The sequence below is a fragment of the Muntiacus reevesi genome, chromosome 6, assembly GCF_963930625.1.
Source record: "Muntiacus reevesi chromosome 6, mMunRee1.1, whole genome shotgun sequence".
Classification (NCBI taxonomy): Eukaryota; Metazoa; Chordata; class Mammalia; order Artiodactyla; family Cervidae; genus Muntiacus; species Muntiacus reevesi.
In genome coordinates, this window is record NC_089254.1 from 96,237,079 (window position 1) to 96,261,360 (window position 24,282).

Here is a 24,282-nt window from a genome sequence, read left to right on the forward strand (position 1 = left end):
GCATTTTATTGACGACCGTCTGTCGTGCCAGCCTGAAAGCCCTCTCTGGGTTCTCCCTGCTGTATTTCTGGAAATCCTGGGGGCAGATGCAAAGGCAAGCCCGCAGATAAGAGCCACGTTTGACTGCATGGCACAAACCTTTTCTCTCGTGTCCTGGACTCCTCTCATGTACCAGTTAACGGGCTCTTTATCAGCAGCTACACTACGGAAAGGGGCCTCGCTGTTTCCTTGGTGGCCTGCTGAAGGCCATGTCTACACCACTACCTGCCACTCCTAATGGGCACCCCAGCTTCCCCGGGGCACCCTGCTGCCTCACTGCAGCACCCAGGTGCTGAAGCTCAGCTGTGCTCTGTGTGTGGGTGGGGTGGGGGGTGATCCCAGCATCCAGACTTCCATTAGACAGCAGATTTCCAGATGTTACCAAAGCCATTCATTTTTGCTCTGAAGTTTTAAGGTGTATGTGTGTGTGTGTTTAATTTAATGTCCTGCTATTCTATTTTGTTTGGGGGGTGGCTGCACCAGGAGGCAGACATGGGGAATCTTAATTCACCCACCAGGGATCGATTCTGTGCCCCCTGCATTAGATGCATGGAGGCTTAACTACTGGATGGCCAGGAAAGTCCCTCTTAAGGTGTTTTTAAAAGTGAAACCGCCATTTCCATTTTTACCAATTGTCCGTTTTCCTACAACCTTCCCGCCCATTCCCTGCCTCTTGTCCAGTCTTGAGAGCATGAATCACTGAGGAAACCAGTTCCATGCAATACTTGGAATCACTCCTCACTTCCAATTTCTGATTGAGATCACGAGGTCTGGTACGCTTTCCCTAGGATGAAGAGTCTCCCAGGAGGCTCCAGAGTTCATCCTGAAGGCAGACCTCTAACAGGTCCATGCACCTAAGCCCAGGGGTATACCCTGAGGCTCAAGTTGGGCTCCGCAGCTACAGGTGTAAAGTGCTACCAGTTTGAAAGAAGGACCATCTAGGTCTGGCTGGGTGAGCAGGGAGGCCTGTATCTTTAGAGGTGTACGATGCTTTACTTGGCATTCACCAGCACATCCTTTCCAAACTCAAAATAATTATGTGCTGAATCCACTGTAAATGAAAATCGTTGTTTAATGGCCCCTGATTTCTAACAGTTTATAATGCAACTCTTTAAGATGAGCAAACATGTAGTTTAAAATAGATTTTTCAGTTTAAAATTTCTGTGGAAAGCAACAGTAATTTACAACGTGCCGTTTGTTGCTGCTTCTCCTGCTCAGATTAGTGAAGATAAACTGGTGGGAAAGCTGACATTCTGAAGGCCCCATCCATCAGCAACAGAGGGATTCTACCCAAGGAAAGTGGGTTAGCTCATCCATCCCCAAAATCAAAACAGATTTCCATGATGCAATAAAGTTTGGGAAATTCATAGATATTCACACAATAGAAACACTCATTTTTTTGGTCATAACCAAAGAAAATTATCAGTGATTGAGTTCCACTGACTGAGTTCTAGAACTTCATACGAGGTACTACACAAATGTCTCAAAGACACGTAACCGGTAACTAGAAGACCAAAGATGTAAACCCAAACCTATCTGACTCCATAGCTCACGTACTTTCCAACTCAGTACAGCACGGTACCCAAACCTATAGGCTAATACAATTAATGACCAAAAGACTTCTGAGTCAAGTAGATTTTTCTTAAATCCGATGACATTAATATCACACTGAGGAAATTCTCTGGTGGTTGCGTGGTTAGGACTCAATGCTTTCACTGTTGAGGCCTGAGTTTGATCCCTGGTCAAAGAACTAAGATCCTGCAAGCTGCATGGCATGGCCCCTGAAAAAATATCATCTTGACAACAGCACAGTCAAGAGATGTGTCCACTGTTAAACAAGAAAAGATTACTTTCAGCAGTGACCAAACTGCAGACAGAAGGGCCAGAATGTCTCTGATGGCAATGAGATACATACTAACAAAGTTTCAGTGATGTTGATACAAATAAAAGCAATAGGGTAAAATATACATTTCTTGGCAGATCTCAGGAAATGATAAGATAAAATGCAAGAGATGGATAAAAGAATAATGGGTGTTCCTTAGCCTAAGTCAAGCGTCAGGAAGTCAAACCTGAGCTTTGTTAGGAAAATGGAAATTATAAGCCCTGTCCCTCCACTGGATACCAAGAGAGCTGATGAGATGGCTTTAGAATTACTGCTGCTGCTATTGCTGCTGCTAAGTCACTTCAGTCGTGTCCAACTCTGTGTGATCCCATAGATGGCAGCCCACCAGGCTCCCCCATCCCTGGGATTCTCCAGGCAAGAACACTGGAGTGGGTTGCCATTTCCTTCTCCAACGTGTGAAAGTGAAAAGTGAAAGTGAAGTCACTCAGTCGTGTCCGACTCTTAGCGACCCGTGGACTGCAGCCTACCAGGCTCCTCTATCCATGGGATTTTCCAGGTAAGGGTACTGGAGTGGGGTGCCATCAGAATTACTAAGTCAGTAATATTCACCAGAATAAGGCGATGAGCTCTCAGGACAAGAAACCTGAATTTAGATCTCAGTACCACGGCTGTGTGATTTTAATCATATTACTTAAGCCCTGAGTTTAGGCAGCAGTTCAATGTTTAGCAATGTCCTCTGAACTGCTGCCTAAACTCAGGACTTGAATAATATGGTCAAAGTTAATTCCCTTGACCAGCTAACAGGATAATGAGAGAATCCCTGTCTGGGGTACTCTAGCTTTGCTGGAACAAATACACCTTTGCAGAGTGCTTGCTGTTTCTTTCCTCTGACGACAGATGAGTCTCTGTATGGGAAAGCCTGGGACCTCAGGGCTGATATGCTGGTCTGGGATGACGTGGTACTTTCCCTGGTTACACTGGGACAGATGCCATGCCCTGCAGCACTGGGAGCTTGGATGACAGCTGTTTTTCTGCTTCCATAAAGGGCTGGCTGGAGAAAAGGCAGGCCCCAGATGAAATGAAAGAATTATTTTAAAACTAAAGCTATAGAAAGTCAATCATAGGGCAGACTCTCCAACTGTGTATTCAGAGCTCGGTATAAACTTCTCCTTTATTACTGTACTTTAAATCATCAGTGATCATGGCTAATTATGGCTTAATGAATTCTTGGGCTTCCGGGAGCAAGGTCTTAATTTAGAGAGACGTTTATCTGGGCCAAGAAATTTTTCACAATTTGTTAAATCGGACTGTCCAAAGCTCAATTGAGAATGTGGATTTTTGTCCTGTGGTGAGATGTAAAAATAAACTTTATGGCTGCGCTCGCACGGCTCCAAGGAAAAGAGCAGTCGAAGGCAGCTGCCAGCCTCGCCCAAAATAAAGCATCACCCTGTATCTTGGGAGATGGATCAAAGGAAATTGGGCAAAACATTCAAAAGTAGCCGACAGTGTGAGACACAGTCTCATAAAAACTGGGAAATGCATCAACAGCCTCATGTGTTTTCCTGTAGTTGGTTTTGTTTTGTTTTCTTCTGTTTCTGTTATTTAAGGGAAACAGTGGGGGTGAGGAGAGGAGAGAGCAAGAGAGAACACGAGGGATACAGCGACTGCATCTTACGCTTTGAACATCCTAGTGTCTGATTTCCCACTGGAGCCAGAAACTAGGACCCAGGAAGAGGGATAAACTGGTGGTTCCCAATTACTTGCTGTGCTAGGAGCTGCAAACCAGGTCCTCTCTATAAACACACTTTCCATCAAATCCTGTGACACGTCTTTCTCAGAAGTGAAACCAGTCGTGCTAGGATGTGTGTGCACATTTGTGTGTGTGAGTGAACCACTCGGGGCGCATCAGCCTCCCATGGGGATGAAGAAACTTTTTTTACACCCTTATGGAACGACTTAGGGCAGTAAGTTCTAAATTCCAAATCATGAACCATTCGTGGGCTGTGGAAACAACTGAGGTGTGACTGATGTATTTTCTAATGCTGCTGCTGCTGCTAAGTCGCTTCAGTCGTGTCCAACTCTGTGCGACCCCATAGATGGCAGCCCACCAGGCTCCCCCGTCCCTGGGATTCTCCAGGCAAGAACACTGGAGTGGGTTGCCATTTCCTTCTCCAATGCAGGAAAGTGAAAAATGAAAGTGAAGTTGCTCAGTCATGTCCGACTCTTCACAACCCCATGAACTGCAGCCTCCCAGGCTCCTCCGTCCATGGGATTTTCCAGGCAAGAGTACTGGAGTGGGGTGCCATTGCCTTCTCCATGAACTACCACAAAGACTTTTAAATACTAAGGTGCAAACTCTTACACAAAAGATAATCACATTCTGCTAAAATCCTAAACTCTAAATAAACATTCATTTATTTATAACTTTTTACTTAAGTTTTGAAGATGGTTTATGGGGTTCTGGTCTAAATTTTTAAAAATACAAATTGTCTCCTTTTTCTCACTGTGCAATTGCCACATTCCAAGGAGCTTTATTTTTCCGGGACCAAGGGACACTTCTGAAACATTCTATCACCTACTTGCCCAAGAACACAAAAAAGAGAGTTTTAGAATGTTTTCTGGGGCTGAGGAATGTCTAACTTCACCATGAAATCATACTAAAATGCCTTTCTAAACTCTGTGGGAAACTCAGTCTTGTATCAACAAACCTTTGAAGTTTGTAATGTTTTCACCTGAAAAAAAAAAAGTTTATACTCTTCACACAGCCAGAAGTTAGAGATAATGGAGAAATGAAAAGTGATTTAAGCCAAGATATAGGTCTACAGAGGGTCATTCCTGAACTCGGGTCATTCGTCAGCACTCTAACAGCCTCTCTGGGCACAGCAGGAGGGGGGACCAGCTGGTTACGGTCAGTGGAAGAGAAGAGACGACATCACACATGGAAAACCATAATAGCTCGGAGGGAGCCAGCAGACAAAACTGGTGCAAGGGGACATGACTGCGTGGCTAAACAAACAAATCAGGAGAGGCAGAACACGATCAAAGCCCAGTGGGCTTGGCCGGAAAGACCTCTCTCAGGAATCGCATGCAGCCTGTAAAGAATATGAAAAGCAGAGACAGAGAGGAGGACTAGAGTTAAGAGGAAGATCAAAGAGGAAAACTAAGGAACCCTTGTTTCTGATAGCAACACAAATATAGGTCAGGACAAGTACATCCTTTACTTCTGTGAGGTCCAGGTCCAGGCCCACATCCCATGTCATATGTCCTAAGGCCTCTCCTCACCCCACCTAGCCCCAGCCAGCAAACACCGCCCTCGGGTACTTCCGAGGCCTGCTCCCTCCAGCTCCCCCCGGGCCAGGTTAAGAGCTCCAGACAGACATATCACCTAGATCCTGCTGACTCCTCATCCCACCGGGAGGAGCATGCTAGGGGAAACCGGACAGGCCCCCTAAAACATGGATACCGAGCCGGGCCCTCTCATTCGGATCCAAGGCTGGCCCTGTGATGGGGAAGGCACTGGTCCTTGGAGAGAGTGCACAACAGGGGTAGGAGTGATTGCGGTAGGGACCAGTGGAAAAATGAACTGCCTGAGTCCCAGCTCCCGTCTTATCTCTAAACATCTAGATGACCTTAACCTTACCAGCCCTCAGTTTCCCACTCTGTGAAATGAAGTGATTAGCAGTTAAATGAGATAATCTCTAAAGTATGTTTCAAGTCTGAGCTCTGGATAGGAGGGCTCTCATATCCGGAGCTGGTTGCGACATCTGTCTCTCCACTGATTGTCAGGGTTGATTCACCCGATCTGGCTGGCTAGGCAGGTGTCCCCTTCCTCCCTCATCGCTCCACGTGCGACCCTCTCAAAGATGCGTGTTCGTCGAAAAGGACGACCATCTCCGATGGAGGAGGACCAGTCTTCAATCAAGAATATATGAGTGGCTGCACTCCCCAGCTAGAACCTCCAAACAAGTTCTCACATCTAAGCGCCTATAAATCTACAGATCAGCCCTATGGATGTTCAAGGGCAAAATTAGACATGAACGGAGCAAACTGAGTCACAGACGCCTACAACAAATGGGCTAGTCAGATCACCTGTGCAGAAGAAAAGGCAATACAGTGGGGGAAAGGCAGGGTCTCCCAAGAACGAGTCATGCAGCTTGGAGACGAATGAGAAGCAAGGAAGGCCAGGAGACGTCACACGCAGTCTCGCCGGGACTTTGTAAAAGCAAAAGAATTTCCTGACCGAGCACAGGGAGGAAGGCCTCCTGGGAAACCAGCTCTCTCTGGCTCACACATTTCCTGGCGGCAGGTGATTAGCAGGTCGCCTTACAGACAAGTGTGAAGGTGTCTTCCCACTGCTCCAGCTGCCCAAGGCTCCTGTGGGAAAGGCTGCAGAAGTCTCCTCTCCCGTCCCCACCCCCTTCCAGCTTGCTGAGCTCAGGCAAAAGGGCCTTTTCACCTCGAAGCCAGCAACGTGCTATCTGGCTGCTGCTGGGGCCAGTTCTACCCGAAGATTCAGGACTGACTCGGGCTTCGAGTGCTCGTTCTCATCTGGATCCATGCAAGTCCTTGTGGGGTGGAGCACGGAAGTGGTAAAATGTAAAGAGGTACAGTTTTTCTTTAGTTTGGCCAACAACGAAGCACCCACTTGCTTTTCCTGCCAGGTCATGCCAAATGAAACAGCGGCACCCCAGGTTTCCCACCCACTTCTGGGTAGCCAGGATCCTGTCCACGTCTGGTAAGCATTTCTGCCTCCGCCCACCTACCTCCGAAGGATGGTAATACAAGAAGCACGAACAGGATACAAACACAGGTGTACGTTAACTGGGCCCCGCCCTGTACTTAGTTCAAACACGGGGTCACTCACTTGGTGCCATGAATAAAGGGTCCGAACGTCTCCCCCTACCCCAGGCCCACACCACCACCTCCTCCTGACCAGTTAGGGCCGAGACTGCCAAGGTTCACATTGGCCACTCCGGCCTCGGTGTCCTCCGGGCAAGGAGAGGCTCTTGGCAGGAGCAGCAGCAGAAGGAAGAGGAAGTCGGGGGGAAGGCAGGCCCTTCCCTGTTTGCATAAGAGCAGCTTTGCTTTATACCCTGGCTTCTCAAGCCAAAACACACGAAAAGCTGCTGGACTGAGAGACTATGACCTAGGAGGCCCCTCATCAGATTACTTGTGGGAAGATGGCAGGTTAATCAAGTATTAACCATTTTCACCATAAAGGGTTGGTTGTCTACCAGGAGTTTGGAAAAGGGAGGAGATTGAACACAGGGCCTGTGGGGGAGCCACAGTGGAAGCTCCTGCCAGTCAAGGGGCAAGCAGAGCACCATACGCACAAGATAGATTGCTTTTTCAGTGGAATTTCCTGCAGGCTGAATTGCTGGCAAAAGCTCCCATAGTGAAGAAGATAGAAGGAAAACTACCATTGGCTCTCAGGGAAGAACTCAAGACATACTGACCCAAGCTCAAATATACAGGGGCTCTCTAACTCATATTGTACAATAATTGACATCATATTATAGCCGTGGCCATTATTTTAAAGGGCTTCCCTGATGGCTCAGACAGTAAAGAATCCACCTTCAATGCTGGAGACCTGGTTTCGATCCCTGGGTCAGGAAGATCCCCTGGAGAAGGAAATGGCAACCCACTCCAGTATTCTTGCCTGGAGAATCCCATGGACAGAGGAGCCTAGCAGGCTACAGTCCACGAGGTCACAAAGAGTTGTGCAGGACTAAGCAATTAACACTCTATTATTTCAAAAGATAAAAACAATTGGCGAAGCACAGATTGTTCTTGAAACACACATAATCAGATGTGCTTTATGTCCATGCTCTGCAGATAACAGCTCTTTATCAAAATCTGACAGAAATAAAATTATGTAGAAAAACATTAGCTGATATGAAAATATATGGCCAGTGATTTCTGTTAAATGGGAAAGGTTCTTAACAGAAGAGGATGTACAACATAAGTACATACATATAAAATATTCCATTTCAAAATGTAAACATTTCTTTGGGTGAAAAGATTTGGGGGGATTTTCTTTTCTTTTTAAACTGTATTTTCTAAATTTTTTTTTTACAATGGGCATATATTACATATGTGTGGGTTTTCTTTTTTAGGTTTAAAATATATGATCCAGCAGGGTCAGCCTGGAGAGGGGAGGAGAGGCCCTCTCCCAGTAAAGGGGACAGGCAGCGAGCCCGTCTCATCACAAGCACCCAATGCTCTTTGCACCTCTGCTGCCCCCGTGTGGCTGCAGGAAGACCTGACATCTGGAACCCCTGGACAAGACCCAGTCTGGACCAAACTCCACTATCTTGGATGGATTCCTCTTTCCCTTTTCACCATTTCATGGCCTGGATTTGTCCCACTCATGAACATGGGGTCTTTGCAATAGCGATGGCTAAGACAGGAGGTAGGATGGACTAGTATCTGCTCAGGATGCTTACAAAAGGGATACAGACTCTGGTGGGGGTTTAGGACCCAGAGAACCACTCTGGCAAGAATAAAGGTGGAGATAAGAAGGGATAAAGCCTCAGGAGACTAATGGCCAAAGACAACAGCGAAACCGGAACCCTGAAGTACCACTGGAAACCAGTTCCTCTGCATGGGGGATCAAGGTGATATCACATGGAGCTGGTGACATTTACTTACTTCCGTTGTTTGTCTATAGAGTGCTGGAGGTGACTGTCCTTGACCTGCCATATGAGCACACGTTCCCAGAAATGCAGAGAGAAACCCAGTGGGGTCACAATGTCCACTCTTCCTACTGATGGTATTTTTAACTGATGACTCAATTAGCCTGCTGTTTGAGCAACAGACCATGAAGATTTAGGAAATGGGAGCCAAATTTTACACTATTATCAGATGACATGCAAATAGATTTACCCTGATCCCTTAACATTTGCAAAATTGTTATTAAGCATTAATGCTAAGCCTTAAAATGATGAATTAATATTTTGCTTACCTAACAGTCAATTTTTCTCTGTTTGGATTGTTGGATCTATAACAGCTAAGGGCAACAGGATCCCTTGACTAATGAATACCTTAATTTTCAAAGCATGAGCAGATTCTGAATACACACACACACATGAGAAACTTCTCAACCACCATTTCTCAGCCCTATTCCTTAACATGACCCAGGATAAAGCTCATCAAGGCTCTAGGGCCAGACTGCCTGCCTTCAGATGCAGCTCTGGCATTTACTCTGTGACCTTGGGCAAGTCACCTAACCTTTCTGAGTCTCCATTGAGTTCAGTTCAGTCGCTCAGTCGTGTCCGACTCTTTGCAACCCCATGGACTGCAGCATGCCAGACCTCCCTGTTGAGTCGCCATGACCTCCTCTCTATAATAGGGATAGTAACAGAACTAGGTCGTAGGGTCATCAGAAGGTTAAATGAGTTAATATCTATAAAGTCCTGAAAACAGTACCTGACACAGGCGGTGTTAGATGAACTCATGAATTCATCTGTCCTACAGTGATTTTTCAAAATGAACTTAAAATGTAATCAATTAATTAACTTTTAAACACAGCAATTAGAAACTTTATAAAAAAAACAAACTTAGTTTTCTCTCCTTTCTTTTTTTACTAATAAGCACTAATTCATTTTACTCAAATTGGGTGACAACAAAGTAGCCACTCCCCCCTTAGCCGCCTCTATAAAGTCTGATGTCATTTTCAGGAGAATCAGACTCCTTAACCATATTCTCTCCCAAGCCTCTTCCTTAACTCCCTCTTCATGAAAGTCCTTGTCAGAGTCAGCCTCTTCATCAATCTCACGTATTTTAGGTAAAGTAAAGGACATGCACATACATGTGTGTTTGTATGTGTGTGCACATGCACGCACATACATGTGTGTGCGCGTGTGTGTGCACATGCACACAGGCGGCAGGAACAGGTGCATGGAGCATGGCCGTCCTGAGCACCCTGGGACAACTACTCTTTCAATGGCATCTCCCCCGCTTTCTCCCCAGCTCCCTTTCTGATCTGCCCCTCTCTCCCCACCTTCCATCAGGCCTCCTCACTCCAGGGACCCTCACCTGTTGGTGTTCTCCAGAACCTCCACCTTCTTCCGAAGCTCCAAGTTCTCCGTTGAACAAGACTCTACCCTACAGAGGAGAGAGAAAAAGGAAAACCTGAGTTTATCAGGGGAACAAGCACTAAGCCAGGAGCTAGGATGGAGGCAGGTGGGGTTCAGAGAAAAAATAAACAGAGAAGCAGCTACTCTAGGGAGATCAGGAAGAGAGCTAGGCCAACCTGAGTTGGGGAAAAGGGTGAGGACACACAAAAAAAAAAAAAAGAGAGAGAGAGAGAAAGAGATTAGTAACAAATGGCTCAATAATGGGAAAGAAACAGGGATGATACACAATGTAAACTTCTTATGTGCTGTGCTTAGTCGCTCAGCCATGTCCGACTCTGCGACCCTATGGACTATAACCCGCCAGGCTCCTGTGTCTGTGGGATTCTCCAGGCAAGAACACTGGAGTGGGTTGCCATGCCCTCCTCCAGGGGATCTTCCCCACCCAGGGACTGAACCCAGGTCTCTCACACTGCAGGTGGTTTCTTTACCATCTGAGCCACCAGGGAAGCCCGAACTTCTTATAGGGTTTTTCAAACTTGATTCCTCTTGACTTTTCCCTGTGGCTCTCAATGCTCATCACACTTCTCCCTCCATGTTACGGGTACTGAATTCTGCTAGCTGTGCTCTTGGCCAGAAAGACTGACAGGGCTTGGGGCAGGGGGAGAGGAAAGGACAATACCCTAGGACCTCAGGATAAAGGAACCCAGGTGCTCAAGGAGGCATGCCCCAAGGAGGCCATAAAGAGATTTTCATCGAAACATCTTGACCCCAGATACCTCAACAATGACTGGTAATAATTCTTATTACCAAAACCTAAATCAAGAGGAAGAAACACTGACTTTCAGCAGGAACTTCAAAAACCAGCCATAATCCACCAACCTCTCACCAGATATACTTAAAGATTCATTTCTAGGTCCAGGGACTCATTCCCATTTTAAAATGATATTAGTTTGTCAGATGGGAACTATTTTCTAGGGTAATACAAAATTGTTTTTTAATTTGTTTTTCTAACAGCCCTCCTGATATTCCAGGCTATTCAGAATAACACAAGGTATCTTCAAATGTTTTTGTGCAAAACCACTCACCTATAACACGAATCATAGCAGGCAGAAAATATAGAATGCCAACTTGTCTTATATTCCCTGCTGCTTTCTCTAGTGTGCAAGGGAGTGTGGCCAAGGGTAATTGATTAATTAGCCCTGGATTCTTTTCTACCAAAACAGCACCTCTCCTCTGAGGAGTCCAGTAATGTACATGACGGTTTTGTATTTGTACTTATTTGAAAGGAAGCCTTCAAGGTCTTATGGACCTTTGGTTGGAAACAGTGCTGTACAAATACCTACTAAGATCGAAAGTGGAAGTGTGTTAGTCGCTCAGTCAAGTCTGGCTCTTTGTGACTCCATGGATTATAGCCCGCCAGGCTTCCCCGTCCATGGGATTCTCTAGGCAAGAATACTGGAGTGGGTAGCCATGCCCTCCTCCAGGGGATCTTCCCAACCCAGAGATCAAACCCAGGTGTCCTGCATTGCAGGCGAATTCTTTACCATCTGAGCCATCAAGGAAGTTGTACTTTTTCTTTCTTACTAGATTTATAAGCTTCTCCCCTAAAAGCCACTAGGTGGCAGGCAAAACATAGCTGATAAACCAACAGCCTTCGCTGGGAGCCAGGTGAGAAACTGAACCCCCTTGTCATGGAATTCAGGGACCCTGCACTAACATTGCTCTATGTGAATTGCTCAAAACACACAACCAGTTTGGCAGGAGGCTTACTTTTTCTCCAAGCTGTCCATGTATTCTTTCTTCTTCCTCCTACTTTCCTGGGCTGAAATCTGCAATGGAAGGGGAGAAGAAAGGATTATGTTCCAGCTGTATCAGTAAGGGACAAAAGAGGATGAGATGGTGGGATGGCATCATTGACTCAATAGACATGAGTTTGAGCAAACTCCAGAGAGAGTGAAAGACAGGGAAGCCTGGCGTGCTGCAGTTCGTGGGGTTGCAAAGAGTTGGACACGACTCAGCAACTGAACAGCAACATAGCAGTAAACCCACATGACAGGAGGCCATGAGCACAGAAATCACAGGAGCCCTGCTCACTTCCGTGGCCACTTCCTATTTCTTTAAACTGCTGGCTCATCTACTAACCACCTCTTCTGTCCCTCCTGGTTTCAACTGGTCTATGTTCTCATCTACTTTCCAACAAACTAGGCCCCCAGTGAGAAGGACATTAGTCCAGGAGTCAGACCAGAACATGTACATCATGAACCATCTCTATGGTCTCAGAAAAATGATTTCAATTCTGTGGACCTAGTTGGGTCACTGTAATACATAATATAAGCCAGTCGGGGTTAGTTACACAAAAATTCCCTTGTGGTTCTGCACGCGGGTGAAGAATTATGACTCTAAGCCCTCTCCTTCTTCCTCTTAGTCTCCTCCCTGCTGCTCTATCCACACCTGAGCCATGCCCCAGGACCTCTGTGTCCCTTATTCCCACAATAGTGGCCCAAGACTAGGAAACTGCTAAATCCAGGTATAGAAGAGCCTGCAGAATTTCTTAACAAAAACATCTATCAAGAAAAAAAATTAAGCAAACACCCATAATGTATTGATATTTATTTAGTTATAATATTATAATTTATAAATATTTATAAATTGCATAGATGCCTTCTGGGGGAATATTGTATATATCATAAAATGGAAATTTTAAAGGCTGAGATGCTTTTAAATGTAAATGGGAGTTCTAATATTTTCCTCCCATGCCTGAATAGATTATCCTGAGCATCATGGAGTGTGCACACCCGATTTGGGGGCCCACTGACCAGAAGATGGATGGCAGGGCTGAGAAAGTCAGGGCCAAGCCTTGGTCCCGACACCAAGGGCCAGGCCAGTGTTGGCCACCGGGAAGGGAGGACAGGCACGTGGCTTGGTTCTGCTCACATCACTGCTCACAGAAGTGCCCGCATCTGATGGACCCACCTTATTCTTGATTTTTCTCCGGATTTTCTTCAGGGCCTTCTCCTCCGATTTCGTCAGGGGCAACTTGGTGGGGATGGGATAGCCCTCGGCAATCAGGGTCCTCTTCTCCTCCTCTGTCAGGACCAGGGGGCCTGATCCCTGCAGCTTCTGTGCAGACCAAGGAGCAGAAAAGGGTCAAAAAGGAGCAGCCGGGTGCACTGGAGGGAAGCCTCCTGAGGGGCAAGGAGGGTCTGTTATGATGTCTTGCAAACAACTAAGGGAAAAGGACGCCCATCTGTTTGGGTGAGAAATGGGCACTCTGAAGTGGAAGCAAAAAAATGGAAAAGATGCCCGTGTGAGTGTTACAATCCAAGGATTATAATTTAAGGGAACAGGTAAAGAAACCTCCACCCATTATTTCCCACGAAGTACCCCACTGGCTAAAACATGGAAATTAAAGGATAGAATTCCATTTCCTACATCCCTGGAGGTTTCCTGTTCTCAGAGCGATGAGGAATTCACTTGGAGCTCTGTGGAAAGTTTTGTTGTTCTCCTGAAAAGGCCATTTTGCAAGCTGCTCTCTATCACTATGAGCCGCTTCTCAACCTCCATTTCCAGCTAAAGGGCTAGGACTCCCAGGGACATACTGTCAGGCTTACTCCACGACAGTCTCCGGTCAGCACTGTCCTAGACTATTCATTGTCAGTGGAGATGACAACTGTAGCTCATCCCATGTCATCCATACTGGGACAATGTGTTTACAATCAGTCAATAAACGGAGTACCTATTGCATATTAGCTCTGTGTTAAATGCATGGAGGAATCAAAACGAACTCTATCTCTTAAGTAGCTAATGAGACCAAGACTGAATTGAAACATGTGAAAGAACGAGAGCAATTAAATGCTAGACTGTGATATTCACTCCAGGTGCATTAATAATATGAAGAAAGGGAACAATTGTGTGAGTCTATGCGATAAGGGAAGGCTTAGGGTAGCAGATAAGACTTGAACTGGGCCTCCTGAAAGAAGGGGTAATTTACACAGGGAAGGACTTTCCAACAAAAGGCAGCCTTGTAAAAAGTAACAGAAGAAGCCACTCTGCCTGGAGGGGGTGAGTTCTTGAAGCTGCTGCAGGTTGGGCACATACAGAGGGTGTTAGTACTCAGCAGAGGTATGAGGGCTTGATGCCAACAGATAGTAGGGAAGCACAGCACTGATGCTGAACCAAGGTCTGACATGGGGAGGATTTCATCCATGACCATGCAGAATGAAATCATTGTGGCAGGACCCACAGACCCATAGAAGGAACACTATTTCAGTAATCAAAAGAGTGAAGGGTTAATGGTGAGAAGGTAAAGATGGAGTGGAAAGAGGTAACCCACTGGCCCTCAGTAATAGTGATAAATAAGAACATGGCCATAGATCTAAAAACTTGCTGAGTTTCTGAGACAGACTGCATTCAACTTTTCAAAGTTATGCTAATTGATAGACAGCTCTTCTAGAATTTTTACATATCTTACTTCATTCAAATTTGCTCTATGTGATATTATAAACTCAGTAAGGTTGACTGATTTTTAAAGCCTCAGAGAAATCAATTGACTATTCAGAATAATGCAAAATTAATTATATATCCCTATTTCTTATTTGGAGAAATTATATATGTGAGGGATGAATAATGACTCAGGAGTTCCACCCTGAGTCACTGGGTTAAGAGCTGAACCACAGACAAAAGGGTTAAATTATATGCTTGTGCTTTAGACATCAAAATGTTTAATCTCAGAGCAATTTTTCAGTTCATCGAAGATTGTTTATTTAAAAAATAAGCTATTTCCTATCCTAGGTCACAAAGACTGCCTGAGTTGACGATAAATATTTGTGATATAATTTTGAGAAGAATGACAACATTTTTATTCTTCATGGTTGTAGCTATAAAAAATAAGCACATGAATAAGAACCGGAAGCATGCACAGAAAAGGAAAAGAATGTGTTAGCACGATGAGATCACAGGCAGTTTTTAGAAAATGTTCTCTAAGTCTGTCATCCCCCAGCTTTAGCAATCAGACTGAAAACTTCCCACAGGAAGAAAAGCCAAGTGACTCTGAATGGCAGCCACGCTGGGTGATGCTCCAAATGACAGGATGGGGGGATCGGGTTGCAGCGATGCGGGGACACTCACGTGAGGAGCAGTGAGGAGTGGGGAGCTGGCCAGCGCCGAGGGAGCCCGTGCCGGGGCCCTGGCGGGGCTGTGGGTCTGCGGAAGGCCAAAGGGGTGCAGGCGTGGGCTGGGGCTCAGGCTGCCCTCGGAGTCGCTGCTGTGGCTGCTCGGAGGAGTGGGCGGTAAGTGCAGGTGGTCCGCAGAGGCTGAGGGGAGAAGAACGCATTGCATCCATCAGGGCGCAACGAAGCAGGACGTGGGGGCACTCAAACATCCAACATCCAACCCAGGACAGTCAAGCAAACGGATGAGGAATCTCTCTGAGTGGACATGGAACAGCCTCCAAGACGTCCCGTTAAGGTGAAATTTAAGAGTGTTTATTTTGAAAAACAATAGGTTGAATTACTGGGTTCTAACTCTGCAGTTCTTGACACAGTCTCAGGCAGGTGCCTTCTTGGCTTGATTTTCTGGCTTTATTATGGATAATGGGCTTCCCTGGTGGCTTAGTTGGTAAAGAATCTGCCTGCGATGCAGAAGACCTCAGTTCGATCCCTAGGTTGGGAAGATCCCCTGGAGGGGGACCTGGCAACCCACTCCAGTATTCTTGCCTGAGAATCCCATGGACAGAGGAGCCTGGCGGGCTGCAGTCCATGGGGTCACAAAGAGTCAGACACGACTGAGCAACTTAGCATAGCATGTTGTGGATAAATTTTTGGACTGGATTTTTGAGTTTTACTTTGGTCAATAGGGGTTTCAGTAGATGTGACATAACTGTGTGCTGGTCTCAACCTATAGATGAGAGAAATAAATCAAGGTGCAAGACAGTGTATAAAGTAGCCTTCCTTTTGTACAAAAAAGGAGAGAAAGAGAATACAGACCCTATTTGCTTGTAACTACATAAAGAAACTGGGGAAAATATGTAAGAAAGTAATAAAATTATGACAAAATGGGGACACGGAAAATTACAGTAGGCAGGGATGATGCTCGCATAACATTCCCTCTCTTCATTTCATATAGTTTCCATAGTTAGATTGTAATCCACATTAATGCATCAGGATCTTAAAAAAAAAAAAAGAAATAGCAGAAGCAAGGAGCCCATGAGGGTTTGAGAAAAGCTCATTTGTTTCTGCAGGAATGTGCATGGCAGGGCCCACAGGCCAGATGCCAGGCATTCTTGATTCAGATAACACCCAATCCATCTGTGGATAGAAAAGTAGGCACTGGAAGATAAATGAGGGGAGGAGGGTGTTCCCTGAAACGTCCCCCAGCATCAAGCATCCTTCACCTCTCCCCAGGGAGACACCCATCTCTGCCAGGCCTTGGAGCCTTGGTCAGTGCTGCTCACGCACCTCCAGGGTGGCCGAGACGGGTTCCAAAGGAAGAATCCTCTTTGAGTTCAACCTGACAAATGGGCTTTGGGGGTCTCACTCTTGTTCTGACCTGCAAATCTTCACATTGCGCTGGAATACCTTGACAGCCATTACTGAGCCAAGGGACGCGACCTTGGGTAAGCCTTTCACCCTGCACCCCTCCTGGGACCCCCAGGACAACAGAGCCCCAAGTACAGCGGCTCTGAACTGGGCAAGGAGCCCAGGGGCAGGGGCGGGGCGGGAGGGGGGACAATGCATACACACCTGGACTTGCTAGACCAGAGAACAGCCTGGGGTCGTGGAAAGGCCTCCTGTCTGAGATACTGTAGATGGAAGGAAGCTTTCTGAGACACAGCTACTCGCCTCAGAAAAAGCACCCCCAGAGCTGCCTTTGGAGGTGAGAAGCTGGAAGCATGGGGCTCTTCTGCTCACTGAAACACCGACTGTCCCAGGGAATCACAGGTGATGCGTCTCTCTCAGTCACCTCCCCACTTTGTCCCACCCCTACTCACAGCACATACTTTTTCCTCTTTCTTTCTTATGCTAACCCGTCTCTTTTCTCTTTCTAACCTACCCTGCCATAGAGTTTCCAGGTTTTTTATAGCCCAGGGCACTCCTAAAGCTAAAGAATATTCTAAAACAATCCCATACATCTCTATTGTCAACTCTTTGGCTAATGCTTCCAGGCAGCTAAGGAGGGTAGGTAGGCGTCTTAAATATGTGTTCACCTAGAAAGGAGTCCTAAGAGTGTTAAGTAAGGTTTTCCCAACACCATGATGACCTACGGGACTCTGTAGTGTCAGGTCAATTAATAAGCAAGGGAGCTGTTACCCTGGGTTGTTTCCAGTGCTCTGGGCACTTACACAGGCAAACCAAAATCCAAACCTGTAAATGCTTCAAGGTTACCAGGCTGGAATCTAAGGACAACTGGTCACAAACAGTCAACTAAGTTTTAAGTTAGAGCCAATCAATAATCTCCTTACTTTCCTTCCACATTCTCTTTATAAAAGTCTCCCCCCAGCTCTTGTCAGTGGAAACTTCTAACCAGTTTGGCGCTGCAAAGTCTAATTAATTTTTGCTCAAATAAGCACTTGAAATTTTTAATTTTTCAGAGTTTATCTTTTAACAATTTTTCCCTCGGACTGCAAGGAGATCAAACTAGTTAATTCTAAAGGAAATCAGTCCTGAATATTCATTGCAAGGACTGATGATGAAGCTGAAGCTCCAATACTTTGGCCACCTGATGGGATGAACTGACTCATTGGAAAAGACCCTGATGCTGGGAAAGATTGAAGGCAGGAGGAGAAGGGGACAACAGAGGATGAGATGGTTGGATGGCATCAGCAACTCAATGGAGTTTGATGCAAGATCTGGAGTTGGTGATAGACAGGGAAGCCTGGTGTGCTGCAGTCCATGGGGTCACAAAGAGTTGGACATGACTGAGCTACTGAATTGAATTTTAACAATTTTTATCTTTTAGCCATGGTAAACAAATAAGCAAATAAGAAACAAAGGCAAAACAAAACCCAGGAGCAGAAAAACCTCACAGGGGCTCCTGGTGTCTGCCATGCAGAGCTATTAGTCTGGAGAATTAGTCAAGAGTCAAAGAGCTTACTTCTCTGGGCTGGGCACAGGCCAAAGCATTCTTCTACTTCTCTCCTTTCCAAGAAGAAGGTGCTCCACCAAAAAAATGGAAATGGCATGGCAGGAAAAGTGAAGCAAACTCGAATCTCCTCTTACGCACTTATTGAGAGCTACTGCCCTGGTCACAAGGGCCTCAGTATCGGATTTCTAAATTCACTTGAAATGTGGTTCTTGGGTTACTTCCTGACGGGGTGGGGACAACAAGCCACTTTGCCTAGAAGCCCCGCTGCATTCAAGGATATTGAATTTCCTCCTCCCTCTTTATATAGGATGATGAGGAAAGATGGCCATTTCAGGAAAGGACCCTAAACTTTTCTCCTCTAGAGATCCGAGATTCTGAAGCCACGATGGGATTCACTGGTACGGTGATGACATTTTCAGAAGCATATGGCAACACAGATCGAAAGAGCAAAATGGATTTGACAGTTGTAACCAGTGTCACAAAAATGAAAGGAATGACTTTCTTTAAAGCTGAAAAGCACTAAAATGTGTATCACTCAATGAAAATAAATATTGTCTCAATATGGATTTTAGTCAGTATTACTAATTACAAAAACTGAATCCTGGGACTTCCCTGGCAGTCCAGTGTTTAAGACTCCACACTTCCAACGTAAGGAGTGTGGATTCAATCCCTGGTTAGGGAACTAAGATCCCATATGCTGTGCTATATGGCCAAAAAAATTAAAAAAAAAAAAAATTGAATCCTTTCTTTACTGATGACAAAGCTAAGTGCCAACCTTGATTGAAGTGTCATGGATAAATCTTGAGTATGTTTCTGGTGGGATGAAGTAGACTTTGTTTATGTGAGCATTGCTCCTATATATTGTAACATCTGCACATTATGTCCACCCCATAGCATGGATACCTTCCCCATGACAAGTGCATATACTAGTTTCTTATTTGTTGATCACATCGATGAGCTGTCCTTCTAACCATGGGCTGAAAGTATAAATAAAAAGGGAGGGGATGGTGTGTCTTAAGGCACTGAATTAAGAAGCTGGGCAAAGTATATCAATTAAAAAGGCTGAGAGAGCTTCCTAGACTCTATGAGACTTAGGGGTCTGCATTCAGAATTCCTACCCATGGACTTCACAGGGGACAAGGAAAAAACTGACACAGGAAAAGAAAAAAGTGAGAGTGTGACCATTTCAAGTATTGACACCACTTATTTCTAAATAGATGCAAGATGCCTGAAGAGACGCAGGAATAGAGGAGTGGTGGTGGTTCGTGGTGGTTTAGTTGCTAAGTCATGTCCAAGTCTCATGACTCCATGGAACTGTAGCCCACCAGGCTCCTCTGTTCATGGGATTTCCCAGGCAAGAATACTGGAGTGGGTTGTCATTCCCTTTTCCAGAGGATCTTCCTAACTCAGAGATTGAACCTTTATTTCCTATATTGCAGGCAGATTTTCTACCAGCTGAGCCACCTGAAAATCAACATTTAAAAATACTGAATTGCCAGACAGATAAACTGTGAATCCACTTCACACAGGGTTTAAAATTAGAGTTTAAGCCGGCAAGTTGGCTTTGTAAATGCCCATTAGGTCCGTACTGATCATCATGCCAGGGCAGGGAGCTGGCTTTTATTCATAGGATGGCTTGAGGGCAGGGGTTCCCGTGTTCCCTTGTCAGCACCTGAGTCACAAGAGTCTATAAACTTGTTGTAAAGTCACCCTGGCTTGGAGTAAAAGTTGAAGAATTACTTGAAAATTAAGCATACACATATATGGGAAAATACAATTTAGCTTTCAAAGTTTGTATTTAGAGTCAAGAACAGCTATTTCATAAAACAAGCTCTGCCTTCAGTACAATCAACAGTCCCCACCTTCCCTGGGTGGCTCACCCACACCTGTTAATCCAAAGGGGAGAGGAGACAGACCTTCCTTGGGAGAGAAGTTTAGGAACTGATCCACTTCATGAGGCTCCAGCTTAATCTTAGGAATAATGGTCTGGCATGAGGAGTCAACCTAAAGAAAGAAATTCAAACACAGTTTTTAAAAGGCAATAACAAACCCGAAGCAATACCCCGGGGATTTATTTGTCATCCTGTCTCCCTCCTAGGGCCGTGCTAGGGCTGGTGAGGCCTGACTGAGCACAGGCTGCTTCTTGGACCGGGAGATATTTTAGTCCTTAACCCTCCCCCATTGCCAAACCTGGCAGTACAGGTGATGGAGCCCTCAGAATTCTCAAACGAAGAACCCAGGGCTCACTTGTCAGCGCTTCATTCATACTGTAAAGGCACTTTACCACAAAACTAGTCTGGCACATTCCTAAAGGGTCACGGGCCTCCAGGAGGAGGAACTGTGTGAATCCAGCTGTGTGCGTTCTCTCCAGGTTCCTGACAACCGACAACACATCACCATGAAAACACTGGGTAGGAAGGGAGGAACAGTATCTGGCCCATGCATGGGAACAAGGCCATGACTCTGACTTTTCTTAGTGACTTGCATAAAATCCAAACTAAAATCTCATAGAGCAGGAGACTAATAGACTCCAGAAGCCTCATTCTATAAAAAGACTCAGGTAGCTTTTGAGAAACCTCTATGGAGGGCAGCATAGAGGTTCTCTGTCCGCCTCATCTTCATCTGCCCTCATCTCCCCCATGGATGGAAGGTAAACAGGACAAGGGGTGAGGATGCAGCCAAGCCTTGGTGCCACCACTGCTGTGTTACCTTTTCCTGGACTCTTCTACCTCGCTCAGAGGAGAAACGACTTAGAGAATGTCAGTGGAGTCACTGTAATATAACCTGTGGCTTTGAGCATAAGGAAAGTTAGGACTGGATTCCAAATATCCAGAAGAAGATGTACAAGTATCACCCTGGTCCATCACCAGACATCAAAATACCTAAAGAGAAGGTGGAGTAAAACTAAATCCTACTTGCTATAGGCATGGAACTGAGCAACTCCCAATTTCTTACTTTTTCCACGGGTAATACAATAAGAACTGGTAGCTGGGAAACCCCTGAATTCAGGGCAACTTGCACAGCACTAGGAAAATAAAGCAAGATACAGGAACAAGCATTCCTTGTTGCCACAGCCCAGAAAGCTATGAATAGCACCATCGCTGTAACCACTCCCTTTCCACTGGCTTAAAAATCAATTCCAGGGAGATTTTTTTTCCAACATGGGTATCCCTGAACTTTTTCAATTTTGTAATAGCATTCACAGAAAAACCAAAATGAAACTTGCTACCAGTTTTTTTCGACAATGCCTTTAAAGGAAGCGATATAACCAATGCTGACCCCAAAATGACATGCTCTGGATATAGACATAAATGCACTTTTACATATATATATAGTTACATAGCCAACCACTGGCTCCAAAAAGATTAAATGCCTTTTTGGAGGATGAGGATCTGTTATCTCTTGATCCAATCTGTTTTTATGGAAGAAAAGTGACTTTACCCCAGCGTTCATTTCCAGAGGGGGTTCCTCTTTGTCAAACGGGGTGGAAATGGCAGTGATGGTCAGTGTGACAGAGGGGACGAGTCCTGAGGGTGGCTCGTCCGTGATGGGCTCTGTCTTGATGGTTGTTGGTGGGAAGTCTGGAGACAGGTACCATTTCTCACTCTCCACTTCATCTGTGGGAAAAAGACAAGCACACTGTGTGAAATCTGCTGAGGGCATCAGGAAGAAGTGAAACAAGTGACCACTGACCTTTCTCCTCAAAAAAACCTCCAGCAAAGAATTATTGAGGGACTTCTCTGGTGCCTCAGTGGATTCCACCTGCTGATGCAGGGGACACGGGTTTGATCCCTGGTCCAGGAAGATCCCACGTGCGTCGGGGCAACTAGGTCCCTGAGCTACAACTACTGAGCCTGTGCTCTAGAGCCTGAGAACCTCTACTGCTGGGCCCGTGTGCGGCAATCGCTGAAGCCTGTGTGCCTAGAGCCTGTGCTCCACAAAGGAAGACACCGCAATGAGAAGCTCTCACACCGCAACCAGAGGGCAGCCTCAGTGCTCCGCAACTAGAGAAAGCCCGCACGCAGCAGCAAAGACCCAGCACAACCAGAACTATGACAAATTAATAAAAAAATAATTATTGAGAGTAGAATTAAAAGAAATAAAATGAGACCATGAGAGAGGAGATCAATGGATGAACAAACGACCGGCACAGTAAGAATCTATGCTTTCATTCACTTGAGTGTAAGGACGCCTAAGGCAACTCTGGAAGCAAGCAGGTGAAAGAAACTAAGCTCCCTGTGCACCGTGGGAGGGAGACTGGGAGGATGGGGAACAGGATAAAAGGGACAATCTCAGTGTGTAGTGTTTTATAGCTTTTGGTTTTCAAACCAAATGAATCCATTATCTATTCATAAATAAATGAGTACATCTAAAAATACGAAAGAAGAGGGGGGGGTGGATCAGGAAATTGGGATTGGCACATATACACTACCATGTATAAAACAGATAACTAACGAGAATCTACTGCATAGCACAGGGAACTCTACTCAATACTCTGTGCTGACCTAAATGGAAGGGAAATCCAAGGAAGAGGGGTTACATGTATACATGTGACTGATCCACTTTGCTGTGCAGCTGAAATGAGCACTACATTGTAAAGCAACTATATTTAAAAAAAAAAAAAAGAAATATATATATATATATATATTGGGTTGGCCAAAATGTTTCTTTGGGTTTTTCCATAACATCTTGCAGAAAAACCCCAACAAACTTCTTGGCCAATTCTACAATTAAAAAATACAAATAAGAAGGAAAGAGTGAATGACTGCAACCAGGGTCTCAGGACACAGGACCAGAGACAATGGTTAGAAGGTCTCTGCCCTTCTCCCCAGTGGATACTTACCTGTCTCTTTTTTTCTTTTCACTCCCCATTGCTGGTCCCAGTCTGCTTCCCTACAACCGCACTTAAGCCTTACACCTGCCCTAGACTTCCAGAACTGTACTCAGCCCTCTCAGAAACTTCAGAGTTTGTAAAACATGTTGCTGAAATGCATGAAATCCAGAGGGAAGAGCGGCCCCTGGCCGAGTCTGGTCTTGGCCTCTGGCTTTCGCGATGATCACAGGCCTGGGGATTGCAACAAAGGAACAGCAGTGATGGGACAGAAGCACCTCCATCACTCAGCAACACTCTCCCAGGAGCCCGCACGGTACCCTGCACTTCTACCAAGTTACTTGAGAGCAGGTACCTCAGCGCAGCCCTGGAAAAGAAGCGGGAAGGGCAGGGCAGGGGATAGCAAGGAGGCTGCAAGCAGGTGCGGAACAAGAGAAAACAAGTCAGAGATTCCCAGAGTCAGCATTCCTCACCCGGTGCCAGTTAACTAAAATGAGACTGAAATAAAGCCAAGATATGCTCCCTCGCTTTATTAAAATGTACATTACATTCACACCCTCGTGAACTGTTATTGTAGAGGGCAGCAAAGTCACTCACATTATGAATTATTTCACACTCAAGAGTAGGGCTCAAGTTTTCTTATGAAAAGGTACATGAACATCACATCACTCAACCATCAAGAGGCAGTGGAAGGGTGGGCAAGCAAGCCAAAAACTACAGCTTGCAGTGATTAAGGTTGTATTTCATAAGTAACTTCCTTCAGGGGAAAGTTAGATTCATCTGCATCAAGGAAAATGATTTTCCCCCAAATCCAATTTATAACTGACTCGATTAAATATTCCAGCCCCAATGTATTAATATTTCCTGGGGTAAAATAAAGACGGGCAACATTTCAGTTGGTTGACGACGTTTCACTTTTAGAACTGGCTGTCCGGAGCTGCTGAGCGCTCTGGGGTGGTGGAGGAGTCCCATCATTCCCATAGGATTGGGGACCACATCCTGGCTGAGCGGGAGGGGCAGGAAACAAAAGGCCTCTTGAAGGCGGTCAGAGGATGGAGACCACACTGTACTGGATGCAGAGTCCTGCTGGCCAGATGGGTGCCCCAGCTCAGCTTGGGGGCAGCGAGGGCAACTGGATGAGGAGCCAAACCAAGTATCTTTTTTTTTTTTATGTATTTTTATTTTTGGCTGCACTGGGTCTTCATTGCTGCGTGTGGGCTTTCTCAAGTTGCAGTGTACAGGAGCTACTTTCCAGTCGTGGTGCAAAGGCTTCTCATTGCAGTGGCTTCTCATGTTGAGGAGCACAGGCTCTAGGGCCCGCAGGCTCAGCAGCTGCTGCACATGGGCGTAGTTGCTCCACAGCATACAGAATCTCCCCAGGCCAGGGACTGAACCTGTGTCCCCTGCAT

General features: G+C 45.7%; 1 protein-coding gene across 1 annotated transcript in view; it reads right to left on the reverse strand.

Annotated features, from left to right (window-relative positions):
* CREB3L2 (cAMP responsive element binding protein 3 like 2) overlaps window positions 1-24,282 on the reverse strand; it is a 127,388-nt gene that overhangs the window by 11,417 nt on the left and 91,689 nt on the right. The window contains exons 3-8 of the mRNA XM_065939093.1: window positions 21,484-21,659; window positions 19,959-20,046; window positions 15,088-15,272; window positions 12,934-13,080; window positions 11,731-11,789; window positions 9,920-9,988 (exon numbers count right to left, since the gene is read on the reverse strand). Coding sequence (XP_065795165.1) covers window positions 9,920-9,988; window positions 11,731-11,789; window positions 12,934-13,080; window positions 15,088-15,272; window positions 19,959-20,046; window positions 21,484-21,659 — 724 coding nt within the window. The remainder of the gene's footprint in view (window positions 1-9,919; window positions 9,989-11,730; window positions 11,790-12,933; window positions 13,081-15,087; window positions 15,273-19,958; window positions 20,047-21,483; window positions 21,660-24,282) is intronic.